This window comes from Pseudophryne corroboree, chromosome 11 (assembly GCF_028390025.1).
Source record: "Pseudophryne corroboree isolate aPseCor3 chromosome 11, aPseCor3.hap2, whole genome shotgun sequence".
Taxonomy (NCBI): domain Eukaryota; kingdom Metazoa; phylum Chordata; class Amphibia; order Anura; family Myobatrachidae; genus Pseudophryne; species Pseudophryne corroboree.
The window spans coordinates 131,299,975-131,322,058 of NC_086454.1; the positions used below are offsets into that span (position 1 = coordinate 131,299,975).

The 22,084-nt window shown below is 45.8% G+C and overlaps 1 protein-coding gene across 5 annotated transcripts in view; it reads left to right on the top strand.

Moving 5' to 3' along the window:
• The window catches only part of FRMD8 (FERM domain containing 8), an 88,109-nt gene extending 75,440 nt beyond the window's left edge, over positions 1 to 12,669 (top strand). For all 5 annotated transcript variants that reach the window (XM_063944810.1, XM_063944807.1, XM_063944806.1 and 2 more), the window contains exons 9-11: positions 3,390 to 3,533; positions 3,876 to 4,059; positions 11,015 to 12,669. In XM_063944810.1, coding sequence (XP_063800880.1) covers positions 3,390 to 3,533; positions 3,876 to 4,059; positions 11,015 to 11,124 — 438 coding nt within the window. In that variant the 3' untranslated portion in view covers positions 11,125 to 12,669. The remainder of the gene's footprint in view (positions 1 to 3,389; positions 3,534 to 3,875; positions 4,060 to 11,014) is intronic.
• Positions 12,670 to 22,084: the final 9,415 nt, after the last annotated feature.

Sequence of the window (22,084 nt, forward strand, 5' to 3'; positions counted from 1 at the left end):
GCCAGTTGTTTGTGTCGGCCACTAGGGTCGCTTAGCTTACTCACACAGCTACCTCATTGCGCCTCTTTTTTTCTTCTTTGCGTCATGTGCTGTTTGGGGAGTGTTTTTTGGAAGGGCCATCCTGCGTGACACTGCAGTGCCACTCCTAGATGGGCCAGGTGTTTGTGTCGGCCACTAGGGTCGCTTATCTTACTCACACAGCTACCTCATTGCGCCTCTTTTTTTCTTTGCGTCATGTGCTGTTTGGGGAGTGTTTTTTGGAAGGGCCATCCTGCGTGACACTGCAGTGCCACTCCTAGATGGGCCCGGTGTTTGTGTCGGCCACTAGGGTCGCTTAGCTTAGTCATCCAGCGACCTCGGTGCAAATTTTAGGACTAAAAATAATATTGTGAGGTATTCAGAATAGACTGAAAATGAGTGGAAATTATGGATTTTGAGGTTAATAATACTTTGGGATCAAAATGACCCCCAAATTCTATGATTTAAGCTGTTTTTTAGTGTTTTTTGAAAAAAACACCCGAATCCAAAACACACCCGAATCCGACAAAAAAAATTCGGTGAGGTTTTGCCAAAACGCGGTCGAACCCAAAACACGGCCGCGGAACCGAACCCAAAACCAAAACCCGAAAAATTTCAAGTGCACATCTCTATGTAGAATATCAGTTGTTGTGGAGCGAGAGGCAGCTAGTTCAGTCCTCACTTTTTTTAAATCAACCCCAACTTCTTCTATTACAAGCAAAAGTAAATCGAAAGAGCATTTGTTAAGGACCGTGCACCATCTGCTGCAAAAGGCTGGATTGTTTCTTCCAATTGTTGGGGTATTTTTTATACGAAAGCCCCTTGGTAGTTGTTTCTTACGATAATAGTCTAATAAGAATTGCCCATGTAGCAGAAGGTCCACTTCCTTCTTTTGTAAGTTTAATAATTTATGATACAAAACCAATGCACTTTCTGCCGGTAATTTCTCAAAGTCACTGAACTCAGATAGCACCCTCTCTGCATCCTCATCTGTCAGTGCTAGTAATTCATGTTCAGCTGAAAACAAGAGTTCAGCTGATACTATATTTTCCATATAGGCAAATATGTAAAATAAATAAAGTATTCACCCAAAATAGGTTTACACAAGATTTCTTAGATGTGACCATCTATGCCACAGAATTTGGGTATGGATACAGGCTATTCAGGAAAACCACGGATCGCAACACTTTGTTACACTTTGGAAGTTATCACCCTGGTTCACTTAAACAAAATATGCCGGTCTCACAATTTTTGCGAGTACTCCTCAACAATTCAGATCCAGACACAGCCAGTATACAACTTGAAGAAATTAAATGGAGATTCTCCTCGAGAGGATATAGTGAACAGATTATCAACAACTGTCTACATAAAGCTCAAAAGATTTTCTCGTCTGGAAATCTAAAGAAACAACAGAGGTTACAAAATCCATTTGTAGTCACTACAACATTTGACACTGCAGGCCCAGTCGTACGACAAGCAGTTAAAAATCTTTGGCCAGTGGTCAAAAGTGATCCAGCTCTTAGCAAACATTTACCAGCTAAGCCTCTCATCAGCTTCAAACAGGGGCGGAATTGAAAAGATATCCTCATGCAACCTGATAGACCACTAAAACCAGAATATGATTCATGGCTACCAGCACAGAAAAAGGGGTGCTTTCGATGTGTAAACTGCACAACATGTAGAAGTATGAACTCTGGTGAATATTTCCATCATCCACATACTGGACAGAAAATTAAGATTCATCAGCGAGTAAGCTGTACCTCTGATTTCATCATCTACATACTCATGTACCCATGTTCCTTGATGTATGTGGGCAAAACGATTCGTCCATTCCGAGACAGAATGGCGAATCATCGCCTATCCATCAGAACAGCAATAAATGCTGGACACTTAGGCAAGCCTGTAGCGAGGCACTTCTACGAGGCAAAACACACTCTGGCATCACTAAAATGCATGATTATAGATCGGATACTACCCCTGAAAAGGGGAGGTGATAGAGCAAAGCTATTACTTCAACGAGAAGCATCATGGATCTACCGACTGGACACCATACGCCCACGGGGCCTAAATGAAGGCATCCAATATGGAGTTTTTCTAGAATGATCTATATTTTCATATTTATAAATTTTTCATTTTAAATTTTTTGCTTTTCTGGATTTCCAAAATAGGATGGTCTGTGTCTGTACCCAAAATCATTAGAGCTTGTCAAATAATATAGCCAAACAATATAATTAAAGATTATACCAGAGTCCATGTAACATTAGCCAAATATGGCTCCTTCTGTGATACATATATCCAATGTACAAGTGTACTGATATTCCTTTTACAGACATTATCTTGTCAATGTGATCGCTGGTCACTATGGCAACCGTGTTACCATATATTGCCTATGAATACAAACTGCTACACTCTACACCTCCGGTTACGCAACTGGAACTTGCGTTCCAGAGACCGGAAACACGATGCTTTAAGGTAACACACTTTACTTTTATGCAGCTACGTTGACCTATGTACTTCCGGTCATATGATCGGAACTTGCGTTCCAAGGACCGGAAGTGCGGTACGCAGTGGAACGCACGCCGCTTCTGCCGCTATCGTATCATCCTAAGCGGCGTTCTACAGTGGATCTATGTTTCCTATAATGATATTATTGCACACTAGATGTTATATGTAAGTATGTCATGTCTGTATATGTTTTGTAATACTTGTGATTTTAATGTATCTATATGGAATTCCTCCAATTTGATAATTAGGGGGAGGGCCATGTATGGGTATAAATGGGGGCTATTCACATTACCATATGATCTTGACAAAGGTCCCAGCTGGGACCGAAACGTCGACACCCCCTTCACTCATGATTTGTTGAAAAGAAAAGAAAAACTACTTTGAAGACTGGTGAGTGCTCCTCTGTTGTGGATTTATATTGGAACTGATGGGTCAGAGTTATCTATCACTATATGGAAGTCACCCCAGCATATACTCAAAAGGCCAGAGTGTGGACTGTTTGGAAATTGTATATGTGTGTATGTATATGTATATATATATATAAATATATATATATATATAGATATATATATATATATATAGATATATATAGATAGATATATAGATATATATAGATATATAGATATATATAGATAATATAAAATAAAATGTAATTTTATTTATTGTAATATTTCGCAGACTTTACACATTATTTTATTTTATGGTGTATATTGTCCTCACTTTAATGTGTTTTAACATTTTAATTATAGTGTAGTCCATATAATTTTCAAAATAAATTCAAACTTATTATTATTATTATTATTATTATTATTATTATGGTAATTCCACCCTTTTACTAATGAGGTCTTTTCTACTCTTTATCTCAGCATATTTTGATAAGTTTGAAGTTTTCAGAGCTGTCCTGGGATCACACATATCCAGCTGAAGAAGAGCACATACTATGGCTTGAATTTGATGGTGACAATGAAGGAACACAAGTTAACAAATTGCTTAAAATATATTCCAAGCAGGTGATATTTCTTAACCTTTTTATCACCATCCTTGTGTACAGTAGGTCAAGTTCTGTTTATAAACCATCAAGGAGTCAGCTGTACAGTTGTCCATGGCTGGGGTATTAAAATGTTTTACTTTGACCAATTGGAGGTATAATTAGCATGTATTTTGTTTTAAGGAATATATTACGAGTTATATCTGCTGTTAAATGTTGCCCATTACTTTACACTTACCAAACTTTGCCCCCGTTGAACCTCATATACTGTAAGTTAGTCTTATTTTTTGGGGGATTAAAAAACAAAACCCTTAATACACAATTTTAATTGATTAAATACATTAACCTAGATGTCTTATTCCAGGCTGAGCTGATGAGTGGACTGATTGAGTATTGTATAGAGCTTGGTCAAGGTACAGAGTTAATGTCTGCAGACTCTGCTCCCAGGAATCCTCAAGTTTCTGAGAAAGGCAACAAACTACGTAGACAAGACAGTGTCCTGTGTAACCGCATGAAACACCTCACTACTATAGATTATGTTGATGATGGTAAGTCAGTAAGTTGTGCTAAAGGACTACATAACCTTAACATTATTATTATTATTATTATTTTCTCTGACGTCCTAGTGGATGCTGGGAACTCCGTAAGGACCATGGGGAATAGACGGGCTCCGCAGGAGACTGGGCACTCTAAGAAAGAATTAGGACTACTGGTGTGCACTGGCTCCTCCCTCTATGCCCCTCCTCCAGACCTCAGTTAGAATCTGTACCCGGCTCGAGCTGGTTGCACACTAGGGGCTCTCCTGAGCTTCTAGTAAAGAAAGTATTTATTAGGTTTTTTTATTTTCAGTGATATCTGCTGGCAACAGACTCACTGCTACGAGGGACTTATGGGAGAGAAGCGAACCTACCTGCTTGCAGCTAGCTTGGGCTTCTAGGCTACTGGACACCATTAGCTCCAGAGGGATCGAACACAGGCCCAGCCTCGGTCTTCCGGAGCCGCGCCGCCGTCCCCCTTGCAGAGCCAGAAGTAAGAAGAACGTCCTGGAAATCGGCGGCTGAAGACTCCGGTCTTTATTAAGGTAGCGCACAGCACTGCAGCTGTGCGCCATTGCTCCCTATGCACACCACATACTCCGGTCACTGATGGGGGGGGCGCGCCCTGGGCTGCAATTAGAGTACCTTAAATTGGCAAACAGCACATAATCTAGTCTAATAAACTATATATGTGCAAAAATCCCCTGCCATAATATTAATAAAAGAGCGGGAGAAGCCCGCCGAGAAGGGGGCGGGGCTATCTCCCTCAGCACACTGGCGCCATTTCCTCTTCACAGCTCCGCTGGAAGACAGCTCCCCAGGCTCTCCCCTGCAGTTTCCAGGCTCAAAGGGTAAAAAAGAGAGGGGGGGCACTAAATTTAGGCGCAAACTGTATTTGTATAGCTGCTATAGGGAAAATCACTTTGTGTAGTGTAAATCCCTGATTATATAGCGCTGTGGTGTGTGCTGGCATACTCTCTCTCTGTCTCCCCAAAGGACTTTGTGGGGTCCTGTCCTCAGTCAGAGCATTCCCTGTGTGTGTGCGATGTGTCGGTACGGCTGTGTCGACATGTTTGATGAGGAGGCTTATGTGGAGGCGGAGCAGGTGCCGATAAATGTGATGTCACCCCCTGCGGGGTCGACACCAGAGTGGATGGATATGTGGAAGGTTTTACACGACAGTGTCAACTCCTTACGTAAAAGGTTCGATGACATAACAGCTGTGGGACAGCCGGCTTCTCAGCCAGTGCCTGCCCAGGCGTCTCAAAGGCCATCAGGGGCTCAAAAACGCCCGCTACCTCAGATGGCAGACACAGATGTCGACACGGAGTCTGACTCCAGTGTCGACGATGACGAGACTAATGTACATTCCACTAGGGCCATCCGTTGCATGATTACGGCAATGAAAAATGTGTTGCACATTTCTGACATTAACCCAGGTACCACTAAAAAGGGTATTATGTTTGGGGAGAAAAAGCAACCAGTGGTTTTTCCCCTATCAGATAAGTTGAATGAAGTGTGTGAAGAAGCGTGGGCTTCCCCTGATAAGAAACTAGTGATTTCTAAAAAGTTACTGATGGCGTACCCTTTCCCGCCAGAGGACAGGTTACGTTGGGAGACATCCCCGAGGGTGGATAAAGCGCTCACACGCTTGTCAAAAAAGGTGGCACTACCGTCTCAGGATACGGCCGCCTTAAAGGAGCCTGCAGATAGAAAGCAGGAGGCTATCCTGAAGTCTGTATATACACACTCAGGTACTATACTGAGACCTGCTATTGCTTCAGCATGGATGTGCAGTGCTGCAGCAGCGTGGTCTGATTCCCTGTCTGATAACATTGATTCCCTTGACAGGGACACTATATTGCTAACCATAGAGCATATTAAAGACGTAGTCTTATATATGAGAGATGCACAATGGGATATTTGCCGGCTGGCATCTAGAATTAATGCAATGTCCATTTCTGCCAGGAGAGTATTATGGACTCGGCAGTGGACAGGTGATGTGGATTCTAAAAGGCACATGGAGGTTTTGCCTTACAAGGGTGAGGAATTGTTTGGGGATGGTCTCTCGGACCTCGTTTCCACAGCAACAGCTGGGAAGTCGACATTTTTACCTCAGGTTCCCTCACAGCCTAAGAAAGCACCGTATTATCAGGTACAGTCCTTTCGGCCCCAGAAAGGCAAGCGGGTTAAAGGCGCGTCCTTTCTGCCCAGAGGCAGGGGTAGAGGGAAAAAGCTGCACCATACAGCCAGTTTCCAGGAGCAAAAGTCCTCCCCCGCTTCCTCCAAGTCCACCGCATGACGCTGGGGCTCCACTGGTGGAGCCAGGTGCGGTGGGGGCCCGTCTCCGGAACTTCAGCGACCGGTGGGTTCGCTCACAGGTGGATCCCTGGGTTCTACAAGTGGTATCTCAGGGATACAAGCTGGAATTCGAGACGTCTCCCCCTCGCCGTTACCTCAAATCAGCCTTGCCAGCTACTCCCCAGGACAGGGAGGTAGTGCTGGCGGCAATTCACAAGCTGTACCTCCAGCAGGTGATAATCAAAGTTCCCCTCCTTCAACAGGGACGGGGTTACTATTCCACAATGTTTGTGGTACCGAAACCAGACGGTTCGGTGAGACCCATTCTAAATTTGAAATCCTTGAACACTTCTATAAGCAAGTTCAAGTTCCAAATCGAATCGCTCAGGGCGGTTATTGCAAGCCTGGAAGAGGGGGATTACATGGTATCACTGGACATCAAGGATGCTTACCTGCATGTCCCCATTTACCCACCTCACCAGGTGTACCTCCGTTTTGTGGTACAGGACTGCCATTACCAATTCCAGACGTTGCCGTTTGGTCTGTCCACGGCACCGAGGGTATTTACCAAAGTAATGGCCGAAATGATGATACTCCTTCGGAAGAAGGGAGTTATAATTATCCCATACTTGGACGATCTCCTTATAAAGGCGAGGTCCAGGGAGCAGTTGTTGGTCTGAGTAGCACTATCTCAGGAAGTGCTACAACAGCAGGGCTGGATTCTGAATATTCCAAAGTCGCAGCTGGTTCCTACGACGCGTCTGCTGTTCCTGGGTATGATTCTGGACACAGAACAGAAGAAGGTGTTTCTCCCGGAGGAGAAGGCCAAGGAGTTGTCATCTCTGGTCAGAGACCTCCTGAAACCAAAACAGGTGTCGGTGCATCACTGCACGCGAGTCCTGGGAAAGATGGTAGCTTCTTACGAGGCAATTCCATTCGGCAGGTTCCATGCAAGGATCTTTCAGTGGGATCTGTTAGACAAGTGGTCCGGATCGCATCTTCAGATGCATCGGCTGATCACCCTGTCCCCGAGGGCCAGGGTGTCTCTGCTGTGGTGGCTGCAGAGTGCTCATCTTCTAGAGGGCCGCAGATTCGGCATACAGGACTGGGTCCTGGTGACCACGGATGCAAGCCTCCGAGGTTGGGGGGCAGTCACTCAGGGAAGAAACTTCCAAGGACAATGGTCGAGTCAGGAGGCTTCCCTACACATAAATATTCTGGAACTAAGGGCCATTTACAATGCCCTAAGTCAGGCAAGACCCCTGCTTCAAAACCAGCTGGTGCTGATTCAGTCAGACAACATCACGGCGGTCGCCCATGTAAACCGACAGGGCGGCACAAGAAGCAGGATGGCGATGGCAGAAGCCACAAGGATTCTCCGATGGGCGGAAAATCACGTGATAGCACTGTCAGCAGTATTCATTCCGGGAGTGGACAACTGGGAAGCAGACTTCCTCAGCAGGCACGACCTCCACCCGGGAGAGTGGGGACTTCATCCAGAAGTCTTCCAGCTGATTGTAAATCGTTGGGAAAGGCCACAGGTGGACATGATGGCGTCCCGCCTCAACAAAAAGCTAAAAAGATATTGCGCCAGGTCAAGGGACCCTCAGGCGATAGCTGTGGACGCTCTAGTGACACCGTGGGTGTACCAGTCGGTTTATGTGTTCCCTCCTCTTCCTCTCATACCAAAGGTGCTGAGGATAATAAGAAAGAGAGGAGTAAGAACTATACTCATCGTTCCGGATTGGCTAAGACGGACTTGGTACCCGGAACTACAAGAAATGATCTCCGAGGACCCTTGGCCTCTGCCTCTCAGACAGGACCTGCTACAGCAGGGGCCCTGTCTGTTCCAAGACTTACCGCGGCTGTGTTTGACGGCATGGCGGTTGAACGCCGGATCCTGATGGAAAAGGGCATTCCAGTTGAAGTCATTCCTACGCTGATAAAAGCTAGGAAGGATGTGACAGCAAAACATTATCACCGCATATGGCGAAAATATGTTGCTTGGTGTGAGGCTATGAAGGCCCCCACAGAAGAATTTCAGCTGGGTCGATTTCTGCACTTCCTACAGTCAGGAGTGACTATGGGCCTAAAATTGGGATCCATTAAAGTCCAGATTTCGGCCCTGTCTATTTTCTTTCAAAAAGAACTGGCTTCACTGCCTGAAGTTCAGACGTTTGTTAAGGGAGTGCTGCATATTCAGCCCCCTTTTGTGCCCCCAGTGGCACCTTGGGTTCTCAACGTTGTGTTGGATTTCCTAAAATCACATTGGTTTGAGCCACTTCAGACCATGGAATTAAAATATCTCACGTGGAAAGTGGTCATGCTTTTGGCCTTGGCTTCGGCTAGGCGGGTGTCAGAATTGGCGGCTTTGTCCTGTAAAAGCCCCTATCTGATCTTCCATATGGACAGAGCAGAATTGAGGACTCGTCCCCAATTCCTCCCTAAGGTGGTATCAGCGTTTCATTTGAACCAACCTATTGTGGTGCCTGCGGCTACTCGGGACTTGGAGGCTTCCAAGTTGCTGGACGTAGTCCGGGCCCTGAAAATCTATGTTTCCAGGATGGCTAGAGTCAGAAAGACTGACTCGCTGTTTATCCTGCATGCACCCAACAAGCTGGGTGCTCCTGCTTCTAAGCAGACTATTGCTCGCTGGATCTGCTCCACGATTCAACTTGCACATTCTGCGGCTGGACTGCCGCATCCTAAATCAGTAAAAGCCCATTCCACGAGGAAGGTGGGCTCTTCTTGGGCGGCTGCCCGAGGGGTCTCGGCTTTACAACTTTGCCGAGCTGCTACCTGGTCGGGATCAAACACGTTTGCAAAATTCTACAAGTTTGATACCCTGGCCGAGGAGGACCTTGAGTTTGCTCATTCGGTGCTGCAGAGTCATCCGCACTCTCCCGCCCGTTTGGGAGCTTTGGTATAATCCCCATGGTCCTTACGGAGTTCCCAGCATCCACTAGGACAGGCCTGGCCAACCTGTGGCTCTCCAGCTGTTGTACAACTACAAGTCCCATCATGCCTTGCCACAGTTTTGCTATTAGGGAATGCTAAAACTATGGCAGGGCATGCTGGGATGTGTAGTTTCACAACATCTGGAGAGCCACAGGTTGGCCAGGCCTGCACTAGGACGTCAGAGAAAATAAGAATTTACTCACCGGTAATTCTATTTCTCGTAGTCCGTAGTGGATGCTGGGCGCCTATCCCAAGTGCGGATTGTCTGCAATACTTGTATATAGTTATTGCCTAACTAAAGGGTTATTGTTATGAGCCATCTGTTCAGTGAGGCTCAGTTGTTATTCATACTGTTAACTGGGTATAGTTATCACGAGTTGTACGGTGTGGCTGGTATGAGTCTTACCCGGGATTCCAAATCCTTTCCTTGTTGTGTCAGCTCTTCCGTGCACAGTTTCCCTAACTAAGGTCTGGAGGAGGGGCATAGAGGGAGGAGCCAGTGCACACCAGTAGTCCTAATTCTTTCTTAGAGTGCCCAGTCTCCTGCGGAGCCCGTCTATTCCCCATGGTCCTTACGGAGTTCCCAGCATCCACTACGGACTACGAGAAATAGAATTACCGGTGAGTAAATTCTTCTTATTATTATTATTATGCATTTAGATTTTAAGATACTATAAAACTGTTTGGAACCAAATATTTGTCCAAAACAAGTGATCTCTATTTTTCTGCACAACTTATATGTGTAAGACCCCAGACAGTGTCCCAGAATATTTTTTGGTTTTGTGGGATGGTGGGTCAGCTGTGCAGTATATTTTTGTTGGAATCACATCTTTTGATGTCTTGGAGCAGTGGCACAATGATGCACAATATCTGATTGAAGTAGAGATTGATAATCACTGGTACCATGCTTGCTATGTGGCTGCAGGAAATATTGGGGAATTCAATTTACAGCACGAAATTTGAATAACCCTACGGCACTGAGTTTTTTTCCTGCAGCTGTGGGTTTTTCTTATTCAATTTAAAGTGAGAAAATGAGACCGCGTCTTATTCACACACCCCCATGGCAGATCTGATTTTTCCTAAAATCGTTAATTTTAGGAAAAATCACCGGGACTTGCTCTGGGACCCTGGTGGCACCCCCTGAGGACTAATTAAGCAAATTGGAAGCTTCCAGTTAGTTTACTTAGTCTGTAATTACCGTCCGAAGCAATGTCTTCTCCTCCAGCGTCGGAATCTGGGTCTTCTGCAGCAATGGTAAGTGTGTAGTGTTTTGTGAGTGCGTATGTGCCCAAATGCAGTGTCATTTTTTTATTTTATTTTTTGGGGGGTAGGGGGTTGTGTTTTTAATCCACACACGGCTGAAAACCCCGCCGCCATTTTTTTTTAAATTGGATACTGCAGGTATCGTGAGCGTGCATACCTGCGGTAATCCAAGATTCGGTGCGAGGTACGCAAGGTTTTTTTTCACCTTGTTAAACCTTAAACCAGGCATGTCCAAACTGCGGCCCTGCCGCTGTTGTGAAACTACATATCCCTGCATGCCCTGACACAGTTTTGCTGTCAGAAAATGCTAAAGCTGTGTCAGGGCATGCTGGGATGTGTAGTTTCTCAACAGCTGGAGGGCCGCAGTTTGAACATGCCTGCCTTAAACCCAATTGAATTCCCCCTTATAGTTCAACTACTCATACATTTTGTTTCCCCTCCCCAGGCACTGAAATCAAGCGTGTGAAGCCCAAAAGAGCAGCATCCTTTTTCTCTCGACAGTCCACTCACGGCTATGCATCTGTGCAGCCTGCTGATATCTCTGGGCAGAGCTGACCCTCTCAGTGATACATCACAAAGGCCAAAGTGACTTATAAAACACTAAATCCTTAATTTTCATTGTATGGACCAAGCCAAAACTGTAAGAACCCTAATTGTTGTGCCTTATAATAATGGTGCTGTGCCTGCAGGGGGATGGCCCATCCAAGTTGCCAGAATATATAGTATGTTTCCAGTTGGATTTACTATCTTTTCTAGAGTATATTGTGTATGTTGTCATCTTTGTTTTGTTTTGTTATGGGGGGGCGTTTGTTTATATTTTCATTCTGTGCAACAAAATGTCTCGTCTGTCGCGTAGTTGGATAATTGTTTAATCAGATAATAAATCAGACAATAATCTTCTTTCCTATCAACAGAATTGTAGAAAATCAACCATCAACAACATATTAGTAATTGAAAATAATATCTTCAAAGTTAATTTTGGTGGTGTTATGACAGGGGTTTTTTAACTGCTGGAAACCAATAATAGCATTTTTCATATCTATGCATTCATCTCAATAATTGCCATTGCTCTTACAATATATCCACTTGCATTGCACATGTAGTTTCCTTCCTTTGCTTTAGCCTTTAATTATCATTTGATCAGAAGGGAATTAATCTTTTTGAACCATTGTGTATATATTAAACAAAACTGATTTTTGCTCACTTGGTTCTGAAATGACTGATGGAAGCAAAGTTATTCTTTTCATTTTATCAGAGAAATCGTTAGGCCTATCTTGCATATGACAGCAGCAACAGTTCAACTGCTTGGAGCAATGGAGCCTTTCAGTAAGGATATGCAATGTTGGCCGGAATTTGGTTATTACTTGTATTTACATATTGCTAAGTGGATTGAAAACCAAAGTGTATTTTATGTACTTGCACACACACACACACACACACACACACATTTCAAAATAATATACTTCATATAACCTCAGTTAGTATATTGCAATATAATACACTTAAGGGGGGTACTGATGGGAGAGATGTGTGCTGAGCGATCTTAATACAGACCGCTCAGCACACATCTCTCTTCCTGCTCAGCACAGCGCGATGTGCTGAGCGAGGAGGACGGATGGGGGGCAGCTCACTTCACACAGCGGTGAAGTGAGCGACCCGCTAGATTGAGCCTGCATGCAGGCTCAATCTAGCACCGGCGATAGCGATGTGCGGGCCGCGCATCGCTATCGCTGGGGGGCATAGACACGGCAGATCCGTGCTTAAAATCTAAGCAATCTAGTCAGATTGCTTAGATTTTAAACACGGATCTCTCCATGTGTACCCCCCTTAACAGTCAACATAAAAGTTGTAACAACTTGATTTTGCTTACAAGTAAATGTGCATCTTTTTCTACTGATGGCGAAATGACTTCTCGCTGTACTTTTTGACTACTGTGGTAAAGTATGTTCCTAGCATTTGTTTAGGTACAAAGTCAATCAGGGCTGCTCTGGCTGTAAGACTGTATTATCGATTACCTGATTAGGTAGGTTTATGTTAATTTTTTTATACTGTAATGTTATTTGTACTAACAGGAATTGAAAATAAAGACTGTGTGTAGCACCCTGTTGTCCAGAGCATTATTTTTAAAAATCTTGCATAAACTGATTGCTTAAGGGCAGTAAGCACAAACAATGAAAAGTAATTAGGACTGTGGCCGGGGACAATAGCCATGAAGCCAAGATGACCACACTAAAAGGACGTAGCTACCATAGGTGCAGGGAGTGTAGCTGCTATGGGGCCCAGAGTTGAGAGGGACATGTGTTACATTTTTCACCATTGGGGGTCCTTACAATTATTTGTCTTTGGGCCTACAATAGATATAGTTATGACCCTGGACCTGCTAATTATAGTGTGGTATAAAATGAACTGGAGGCCATTATAACGTTACATAATATGAACTGTGGCATTGCAATGTGGCACAATATGAAGTGGATGCACGATAGTGTAGTTTAATATGAACTGAGGACACTGTATATGAATTGAGGGTACTGTGATGCATACTATGCACCGGCAGCCCTACAATGTAACATAATCTGAACTAGGACGCTATTATGGTTCAGTAAATAAACTAGGGCACTCCTATTGTTTAGAAAATGAACTGGGGCGATGTTAGAAAATGAACTGGGGCAATGGAGCATAAAATTAACAATTGCTGCAGAGACGTGTCTCTAGGGTTGGTAATGGGATACCAGCGGCAGACTGGGGAGGGGAGCGAGAATAGTCCCTGTTAGCGGCATACCGACTGTCGGGATTGTGAGGGGGGATGTCGGGGGCGGTATTGTGACCGGCGGTCTCCTGACTACATCCCTCTCTCTACAAGCTGTCGGACAGGGACCCCTTCAGAATATTGCTATGGGGCCCACAAAGTATGTCTACGTCACTGCCACACTACATAATCTGCTGCCGTGCCATCAAAGTGAAATCCTGACTTTATACTCTTGATGTGGACTGAATGTTATGAAGTAGTACAGTGTTTCCCATACTCCGTTCTCAAGGCACCCTAACAGTCCAGGTTTTAGGTGTCTATGTTTAAGCACAGATGGTTAAATCATTAGACCGGTACTTGTTAAGTCATTTGTGCTCAAGCAGGGCTATCCTTAAAATGTTATACTGCATGTTAACATATATTGTGCCCAGTTGTACAAACATATATCTAATTGTATGGACTGTCCACTTCTAGAAATTTCTCCTACGATACTTCATGGCAGCCATTTCTCTGGGATTACATCCCACTCTCCTAGGATTAGACAGGTAGGTTTTTTTTTCACACCATAGGGACCGCCCACTCCAGGTATATAGCTCCTCTCCTCCCCTCTCACCTCAGTCTTTTTCATCCACTAGGGGTCACTCTTGGGATATGGGTGAGGCATTAGCAGGGATAGGCAAATTTAAATATTTAAATTAGTAACTCTCCACCCCCTCCATACTCCCAAAGGTACCTCAGTGTATTTTTGTGCCTCAGCCGGGAAGGCACACGTGGAGAGTTCTCCACACTTCTATTTTTTTTTTTTTTAAGATTTTTCTTTTTACACTCTATCCCTTTCCAGCTTATTAAGAAGCGTGGGTCCGGGATTGTGGAGGCTGCTGACTGCAGCAATTGGCTTGTCGGCGCTCAGGAGAGGAGCCCCGGCACAGACCAAAATCAGCAGTAGCTGATTTAATCCTGGGGCTGCAGAAGGAGCTGTACAGGGCTTGCTGAGAGAAGCCCCGTCATATCCTCCACTACTATTAGGTAATGAGCGGGCAGGCAGCTCACACTGCCGCAACTCACTTGCTTTGTGTTACTGGGGAACGGGGCGGTCAGCTCATGCTGCCGCCCCGCCATGTAAGGGGCCTTTATGGGGGTTTTCTCTTACATCCTAGAGGATGCTGGGGTCCATATTAGTACCATGGGGTATAGACTGGTCCACCAGGAGCCATTGGCACTTTAAGAGTTTGAGTGTGGGCTGGCTCCTCCCTCTATGCCCGTCCTATCAGACTCAGTTTAGAAAATGTGCCCGGAGGATCCGGTCACAGCTAGGGGAGCTCTACAGAGTTCTCTTAGGTAAAAAGTTTTTTTCTTTCTTTTCAGAGTTTTTTATTTTACAGGGAGGCTGCTGGCGACAGCCTCCCTGCAGCGAGGGACCGAGGGGGGGAGCAGTGTCCGCCCTGCGGGGTCTTGAGCCACTGCTCCCGCTGACTGGACGTTAAGCTCCAGAGGGGTCTGATCGTGCCCTGCTGCAGGGGAACGCTCGCCCCGGCAGCCGTCCGCCACCCCCTCAGGGAGCTGAAGATGTGGCGAGTGAGTCACTGTCCCCCCTTGCAAGCGGGGGGACAGTGTGAAGAAGGCGGCCAGAGGGTAAGGAGCGCGGTCTTAACCGTGCTCCTGGATGGCTCAGCGGTACTGCGGTGCGGCGCTGGGAGGGGCGCCCTGGGCCAGCGCCGGACCCTACACTGTCCAATGCAAGTCTGTCGGGGTCTGCGGATCCAGGCCAGCACAACTCCGGCCAGTATAATCTTTCAGTGAGCGGGAAGACAGCGCCATTGAGGGTGCGGAGCTTCTCAGAGCGGGCCCAGCAGCATTCAGCGCCATTTTTCCTGCCTGCACTCACTACCAAGTGGATCCAGGTCCCTCCAGAGCAATCTCCAGCTATCTGTACGGTACCAAGGGGGTTGTAGAAGGGGGGAGGGGAGGCTGTAAACAGGCTGTGTCACCTATTAAGGGACACAGTAAGCGCTGGTTGGGGACTCCCTATACCTTTGATAGCGCTATGTGTGGGTTGGCTCCAATCTCTGTGTCTCTCTGCCATTCTTGGGGGGGAAACTCTGTCTACATAATACCCTGTGTGTTTGTGGGGTGTTTGAGTGTGTGTGACAACAACTGTTTCATATGCTGCAGAGGATTTATCTTCCCAGGAAGACTCCATTCCATGTAATCAGGATTGCACTGTTTTAGCGCAGATCCCAGCTAGAGAGACAGAATGGTTAGTCTCTCTGAGAGGAACTATTTCTCAGATTTCTGATAGAGTTGCTAGGACTGAGCATGCCACTCAGGTCCTCCAGTCCTAACATAGTAACAGAGTATCTAAGGTTGAAAAAAGACAATTGTCCATCGGGTTCAACCTATTTGTGGTCTCCTATGCACGATTATTTTGTATAAAATTTTGACTGAAGTTGCTGACTGCCGTTCCGATTAACCCCTCTTTTTTATAATAACCATAGTGCGTGACTATGCCCCGTAACCCTGGATATCCTTATCCATTAGGAATTTATCTAACCCATTCTTAAAGGTGTTGACTGAGTTGGCCATAACAACTCCCTCAGGCAGGGAATTCCAAACACGTATCGTCCTTACCGTAAAAAAGCCTTTACGCCGTATTGTGTGGAATCTCCTCTCCTCTAACCTGAGCGAGTGTCCACGAGTTCTCTGTGTTGATCTAACCAAAAACATGTCCTGCGCAAGATCTGTATATTGTCCCCTTATATATTTGTAAATGTTCATGTCCCCTCTTAATCTCCTCTGTTCCAGTGTAAACATACCTAGTCTTGCAAGCCTTTCCTCGTATTCCAGCGTCTCCATACCCTTAATCAGTTTGGTCGCCCGCCTTTGAACCTTTTCTAGCTCCAGGATATCCTTTTTGTAGTAAGGGGCCCAGAATTGTACACAGTATTCAAGGTATGGCCTCACAAACGGGAGTATAATACTCTCGTCCCTAGCATCAATTCCCCGTTTTATGCATGCTAATATCTTATTAGCCTTCTTTGCTGCAGTCCTACTTTGGGTACTACTGCTTAGTTTGCTATCTATGTGGACACCTAAGTCCTTTTCCAGTACAGAATCCCCTAATTTTACCCCATTTAGTAGGTAGGTGTTATTTTTGTTCTTGTTACCACAGTGCATTACCTTACACTTGTCTGTATTGAAGCGCATTCTCCATTTCGCTGCCCAAGCTTCTAATTTAACTAAGTCATTCTGACGTGACTCAGCATCCCTCTCCGCATTTATAACTTTACACAATTTGGTATCATCTGCAAAAATTGACACCATGCTCTCTAGACCTTCTGTTAGGTCGTTAATGAAAATATTGAACAATAGTGGTCCTAATACTGAGCCTTGCGGCACACCACTTAGCACTTCAGTCCAAGTTGAAAAAGATCCATTAACCACAACGCGCTGCTCCCTATTATCTAACCAGTTTTTGACCCAAGTGCATATTGTGCTTCCTAGCCCTGATTCTTGTAGCTTGTAGATTAGTCTCATGTGTGGTACAGTATCGAACGCTTTGGCAAAATCTAAAAAGATTACATCCACCTGTTTACCCTGATCTAGGTTTGCGCTTACTGTTTCATAAAAGCCAAGTAAGTTGGTTTGCCAGGATCTGTCCTTCATAAACCCATGTTGATTCCTTTTAATGACCTTATTGACTTCAAGGAACTTCTGAATACTGTCTCTTAGAATACCTTCCAATACTTTCCTCACTATAGATGTAAGACTAACTGGTCTATAATTAACTGGTTCAGCTTTACTTCCCTTTTTGAATATAGGCACTACTTCTGCTATACGCCAGTCTTTGGGAACCATACCTGATATTACTGAATCCTTAAAGATCAAAAATAGCGGTTTTGCAAGTTCAGAATGAAGCTCCATTAGAACCCTTGGGTGAATACCATCGGGACCTGGTGACTTATTAATCTTTAAATGTTTTAATCGGTCACAGTCTACTTCCTCGCTTAAATAACTACCTATCAGTGGGATATTCTCATTATTGAGATTATATGTTAGTCCCTGAATTGGGTCCTCTCTAGTAACTACTGTTGAAAAAAACTCATTTAGTGTGTCCGCTATGTCATTATCATTTTTGCTTAAGACTCCCAACTTGTCTTTTAAAGGGCCTATACTCTCCTTCTTTAATCTCTTGCTATTAATGTATTTAAAGAATTTTTTGGGATTCGCTTTGCTTTCCTTTGCTACTTGTTTTTCAGTTTCTACTTTAGCCACTCTTATTTCCTTTTTGCATATTTTGTTACATTCCATATAGTGCTGAAATGACTCTGCTTCCCCGTCAGATTTGTATTTTATAAATGCTCATCTTTTCTTGCCCATAAATTCCTTAATCTTTTTGTTAAGCCACATCGGTTTATGATTTTTATTCCTTTTTTTTTGCTGCTCGTAGGAATAAATTTGAGTGTATTTTTAGCTAGCAGGAATTTTAGTACCTCCCATTTCTCCGTAGTATTTTTTTCCTAAAAACAAACCTTCCCATTCAATATCCCTGAAAAATACCCTCATCTTTTCAAAATTTGCTTTGCTAAAGTCCTAGTTGAGCGAGTATAGGGCTGTTTATGGAAACTGATATTGAATGTGACCATATTGTGGTCGCTGTTTCCTATGGGTTCCCCTACTATAATACCTGATACCAAATCCCCATTGTTTGTTAACACCAGGTCTAAGATTGCATTGTACCTAGTTGGTTCCTCAATTAGTTGAACTAAGTAGTTATCATTAAGTGTGTTTAAAAACATATTTCCCCTAGCAGTATCACATGAATCGTTTTTCCAGTTTATCTCTGGATAGTTAAAATCTCCCATCACTACTATGTCTCCTACTCCTGCTGCTCTTTCAATTTGCTTTAGTAACAATTCCTCATCAGATGCGTTGATACCAGGCGGCCTATAGCATACACCCAATACTAACTTTTTTATTCCTTTTTCCCCGCATGCAATTTCTACCCATAATGTCTCGACAGTGTCTACAGTCCCCTCCTGAATATCTTCCCGTATATCAGGTTTTAAAAACGGCTTTACGTAAAGAGACACCCCTCCACCCTAAAGACACACCCCTCTATGGTGGTATGGTCTGATCCTGCTTCCTCGGGGTCCCCTGTGGTACATTCTCAAAAACGGGCACTTGCAATTATGCAGGATGACGCGGACACCGACTCTGACGCTGCAGACGGTAACGGGGATGTGTTGAGGGGGAACGGCATCACTTGCCAAGGGGGTGCAGTTGATGATCGAGGCTGTTAGGGATGTTTTACACATTTCAGACACGGCTCCGGAACAGGTGGAGGAGGCCTTCTTTACAGATCATAAGAAGCCCCCCTTCACATTCCCGGCATCCAAAGAATTGAATGCTGTCTTTGAAAAGGCATGGGAAACTCCGGAAAAGAAATGCCAGATTCCCAAGAGGGTCTTGGTGGCTTTTCCCTTCCCTGAGGAAGATAGGAAGAGATGGGAGTCCCCGCCGATAGTCGACGCCTCTGTCTCCAGGCTGTCCAAACAGGTGGTATTACCGGTCCCGGGATCTACCGCGTTAAAGGACCCGGCAGATCGCAAGGTGAATGCTACACTGAAATACCTTTACATGGCTTCAGGGGCTGTATTGCGGCCTACTATAGCCTGTGTTTGGATTGCTAAAGCTATTGCCAGGTGGTCAATCACTCTGCAGGAGGAATCGACTACGCTGGACAAAGGTGACGTTGATTTATTTTTACTTGATATTCAGGACTCTGCAGGGTTCCTGGTGGATTCCATGAAGGACCTGGTTTCCATGGCTGTGGGGATCTCCTCCATGTCCGTCTGGGCTCGCAGAGGTCTCTGGTTGCGCAACTGGTCTGCGGACGCGGAATCCAGGAAGTGTGTGGAGGGCCTGCCATACAAAGGTCAGGCTCTCTTTGGGGAGGCACTGGATACGTGGATTGCCATGGCTACTGCGGGTAAGTCTCCTTTTCTCCCCTCAGCGGCACCGGCTACGAAGAAGCCTTTTTCCTCTACCACGTCAGTCCTTTCGGCCCGCAAGGCCTAGAAAAAATAAGCCTTCGAACACCTTCTTCAGAGGGGGTCGTGCCAAAGGAAAAAAACCTGTTCCTGCAGGTTCCAAGACCCAGATGCCCGCTTCTGATACCCCTAAGTCCTCCGCATGACGGTGGACAGCTCGGCCTGGAGGAAGGTCAGGTCGGGGCAAGACTCTGGCACTTCAGCCACGTCTGGGTGTCGTCGGGTCTGGACCCCTGGGTACTGGATATAGTGTCCAGAGGGTACAGACTGGAGTTTCAAGATCCCCCGCCTCACCGCTTCTTCAAGTCAGGCTTGCCAGCCCTACTGGCAGACAGGACAATTCTTCTGGAGGCCATCAGAAAATCGGTGGTGTCAGAGATCATTGTTCCGGTCCCACTTCAGCAGTGGAACAAGGGTTATTATTCGAACCTTTTTGTGGTACCAAAACCAGATGGTTCGGTACAGCCTATTCTAAACTTAAAGTCTTTGAACCCTTATCTCAGGGAGTTAAAATTCAAGATGGAATCTCTGAGAGCTGTCATCTCAGGACTGATGGAGGGGGAGTTCCTGGTGTCTCTGGACATCAAGGAGGCTTACCTCCACATTCCCATTTGGGCGCCGCATCAAGCATATCTCCGGTTTGCTCTGATGGACGATCACTATCAGTTCCAGGCGCTGCCGTTTGGCCTCTCCACAGCACCGAGGATCTTCACCAAGGTGATGGCGGAGATAATGGTTCTCCTCCGCAAACGGGGTGAACATAATTCCATATCTGGACAATCTCCTGATCAAGGCGTCGTCCAGGGAGAGGTTGTTGCGGTCCATCGCGCTCACGACACAACTGCTCAGGAGGCACAGTTGGATCCTAAACCTTCCAAAGTCTCATCTGGAACCGACAAGGCGGCTGTCTTTCCTGGGAATGATCCTCGACACGGAAGTGCAGAGGGTATTTCTCCCGGTATAGAAAGCGTTGGTGATTCAAGCAATGGTCCGGGATGTCCTAAGGTCTACCCGGGTATCGGTTCATCAATGCATATGCCTTCTGGGGAAGATGGTTGCCACCTACGAGGCTCTGCAGTACGGCAGATTTCATGCTCGTACTTTTCAGCTGGACCTATTGGACCAGTGGTCAGGCTCTCACCTACACATGCACAAGAGGATGCGCCTGTCTCCGAAAGCCAGGATTTCACTCCCCTGGTGGCTGCAACTTCCATACCTTCTGGAAGGCCGAAGGTTTGGTATTCAGGACTGGATCCTTTTAACCACGGATGCAAGTCTAAGAGGTTGGGCAGCAGTCGTTTTAGGGGAAACCTTCCAAGGAAGGTGGTTGAATCAAGAATCTCTTCTCCCAATAAACATCCTGGAGCTAAGGGCCGTGTACAACGCCCTTCTGCAAGCAGCACACCTTCTACATGATCGGGCTGTTCAGGTGCAGTCGGACAACGTGACCACAGTGGCCTATAAAACCGACAAGGCGGAACGAAGAGCAGGGCTGCCATGTCAGAGGTGTCAAGACTCCTCCTCTGTGCAGAAAGGCACGCTGTAGCTATGTCGGCAATCTTCATTCCAGGAGTAGACAACTGGGAAGCAGACTTCCTCAGCAGACACGATCTCCATCCAGGGGAGTGGGGCCTCCATCCTGAGGTGTTCGAGAAGGTAACCGGTTGGTGGGGGGTTCCTCACATAGATATGGTGGCCTCCCACCTCAACAAGAAGCTGGGGAGGTACTGTTCCAGGTCGAGGGACCCGCAGGCAGTGGCGGTGGACACACTGGTAACACCGTGGGTGTTCCCGTCAGTGTATGTGTTCCCTCCACTTCCTCTGATTCCAAAGGTCCTTCAGCTGGTAAAAAGAACAAAAGTTCTGGCAATCCTCATTGCTCCGAACTGGCCAAGGAGGGCTTGGTATGCGGATCTACTGGATCTTCTGCTGGAAGATCCAAGGCCCTTACCTCTTCGGGAGGATCTGCTGCTGCAGGGGCCATTTCGCCTATCAAGACTTACCACGGCTACGTTTGACGACATGGCGGTTGAGCGCCAGATCTTAGCTCGGAAAGGTATTCCGGGTGAGGTCATTCCTACCCTGATTCAGGCTAGGAAGGAGGTGACGTCTAAACATTACCACCGTATTTGGAAGAAATGTTTCTTGGTGTGAAGCCAGGCAGTTTCCTGCGGTGGAGTTTCAACTTGGACGTTTTCTCCTTTTCCTGCTGGCAGGTGTGAATATGGGCCTGAGATTGGGATCCATCAATGTCCAAATCTCTGCTTTGTCCATCTTCTTTCAAATACAATTGGCTGTCCTCCCTGAGGTTCAGACCATTTTGAAAGGTGTACTGCACATCCAGCCTCCCTTTGTGGCGCCCACGGCTCCCTGGGATCTAGATGTGGTGTTGCAGTTCCTACAATCAGCATGGTTTGAGCCTCTACTGGAGGCTGACATCAAGTTTCTCACGTGGAAGGCGGTCACTATGTTGGCCTTGGCTTCTGCCCGACGCTTGTCGGAATTGGGGGCTTTATCTTGCAAAAGTCCTTATCTGATCTTCCATGAAGACAGAGCGGAACTTAGGACTCGTCCACAGTTCCTGCCTAAAGGTTGTATCGGCTTTCCATATCAACCAACCTATTGTGGTGCCAGTGGCTACTGACTCCTCAATTGCTTCAAAGGCCTTGGATGTTGTACGGGCTTTGAAGATCTATGTGAAGAGGACTGCTCGTCATAG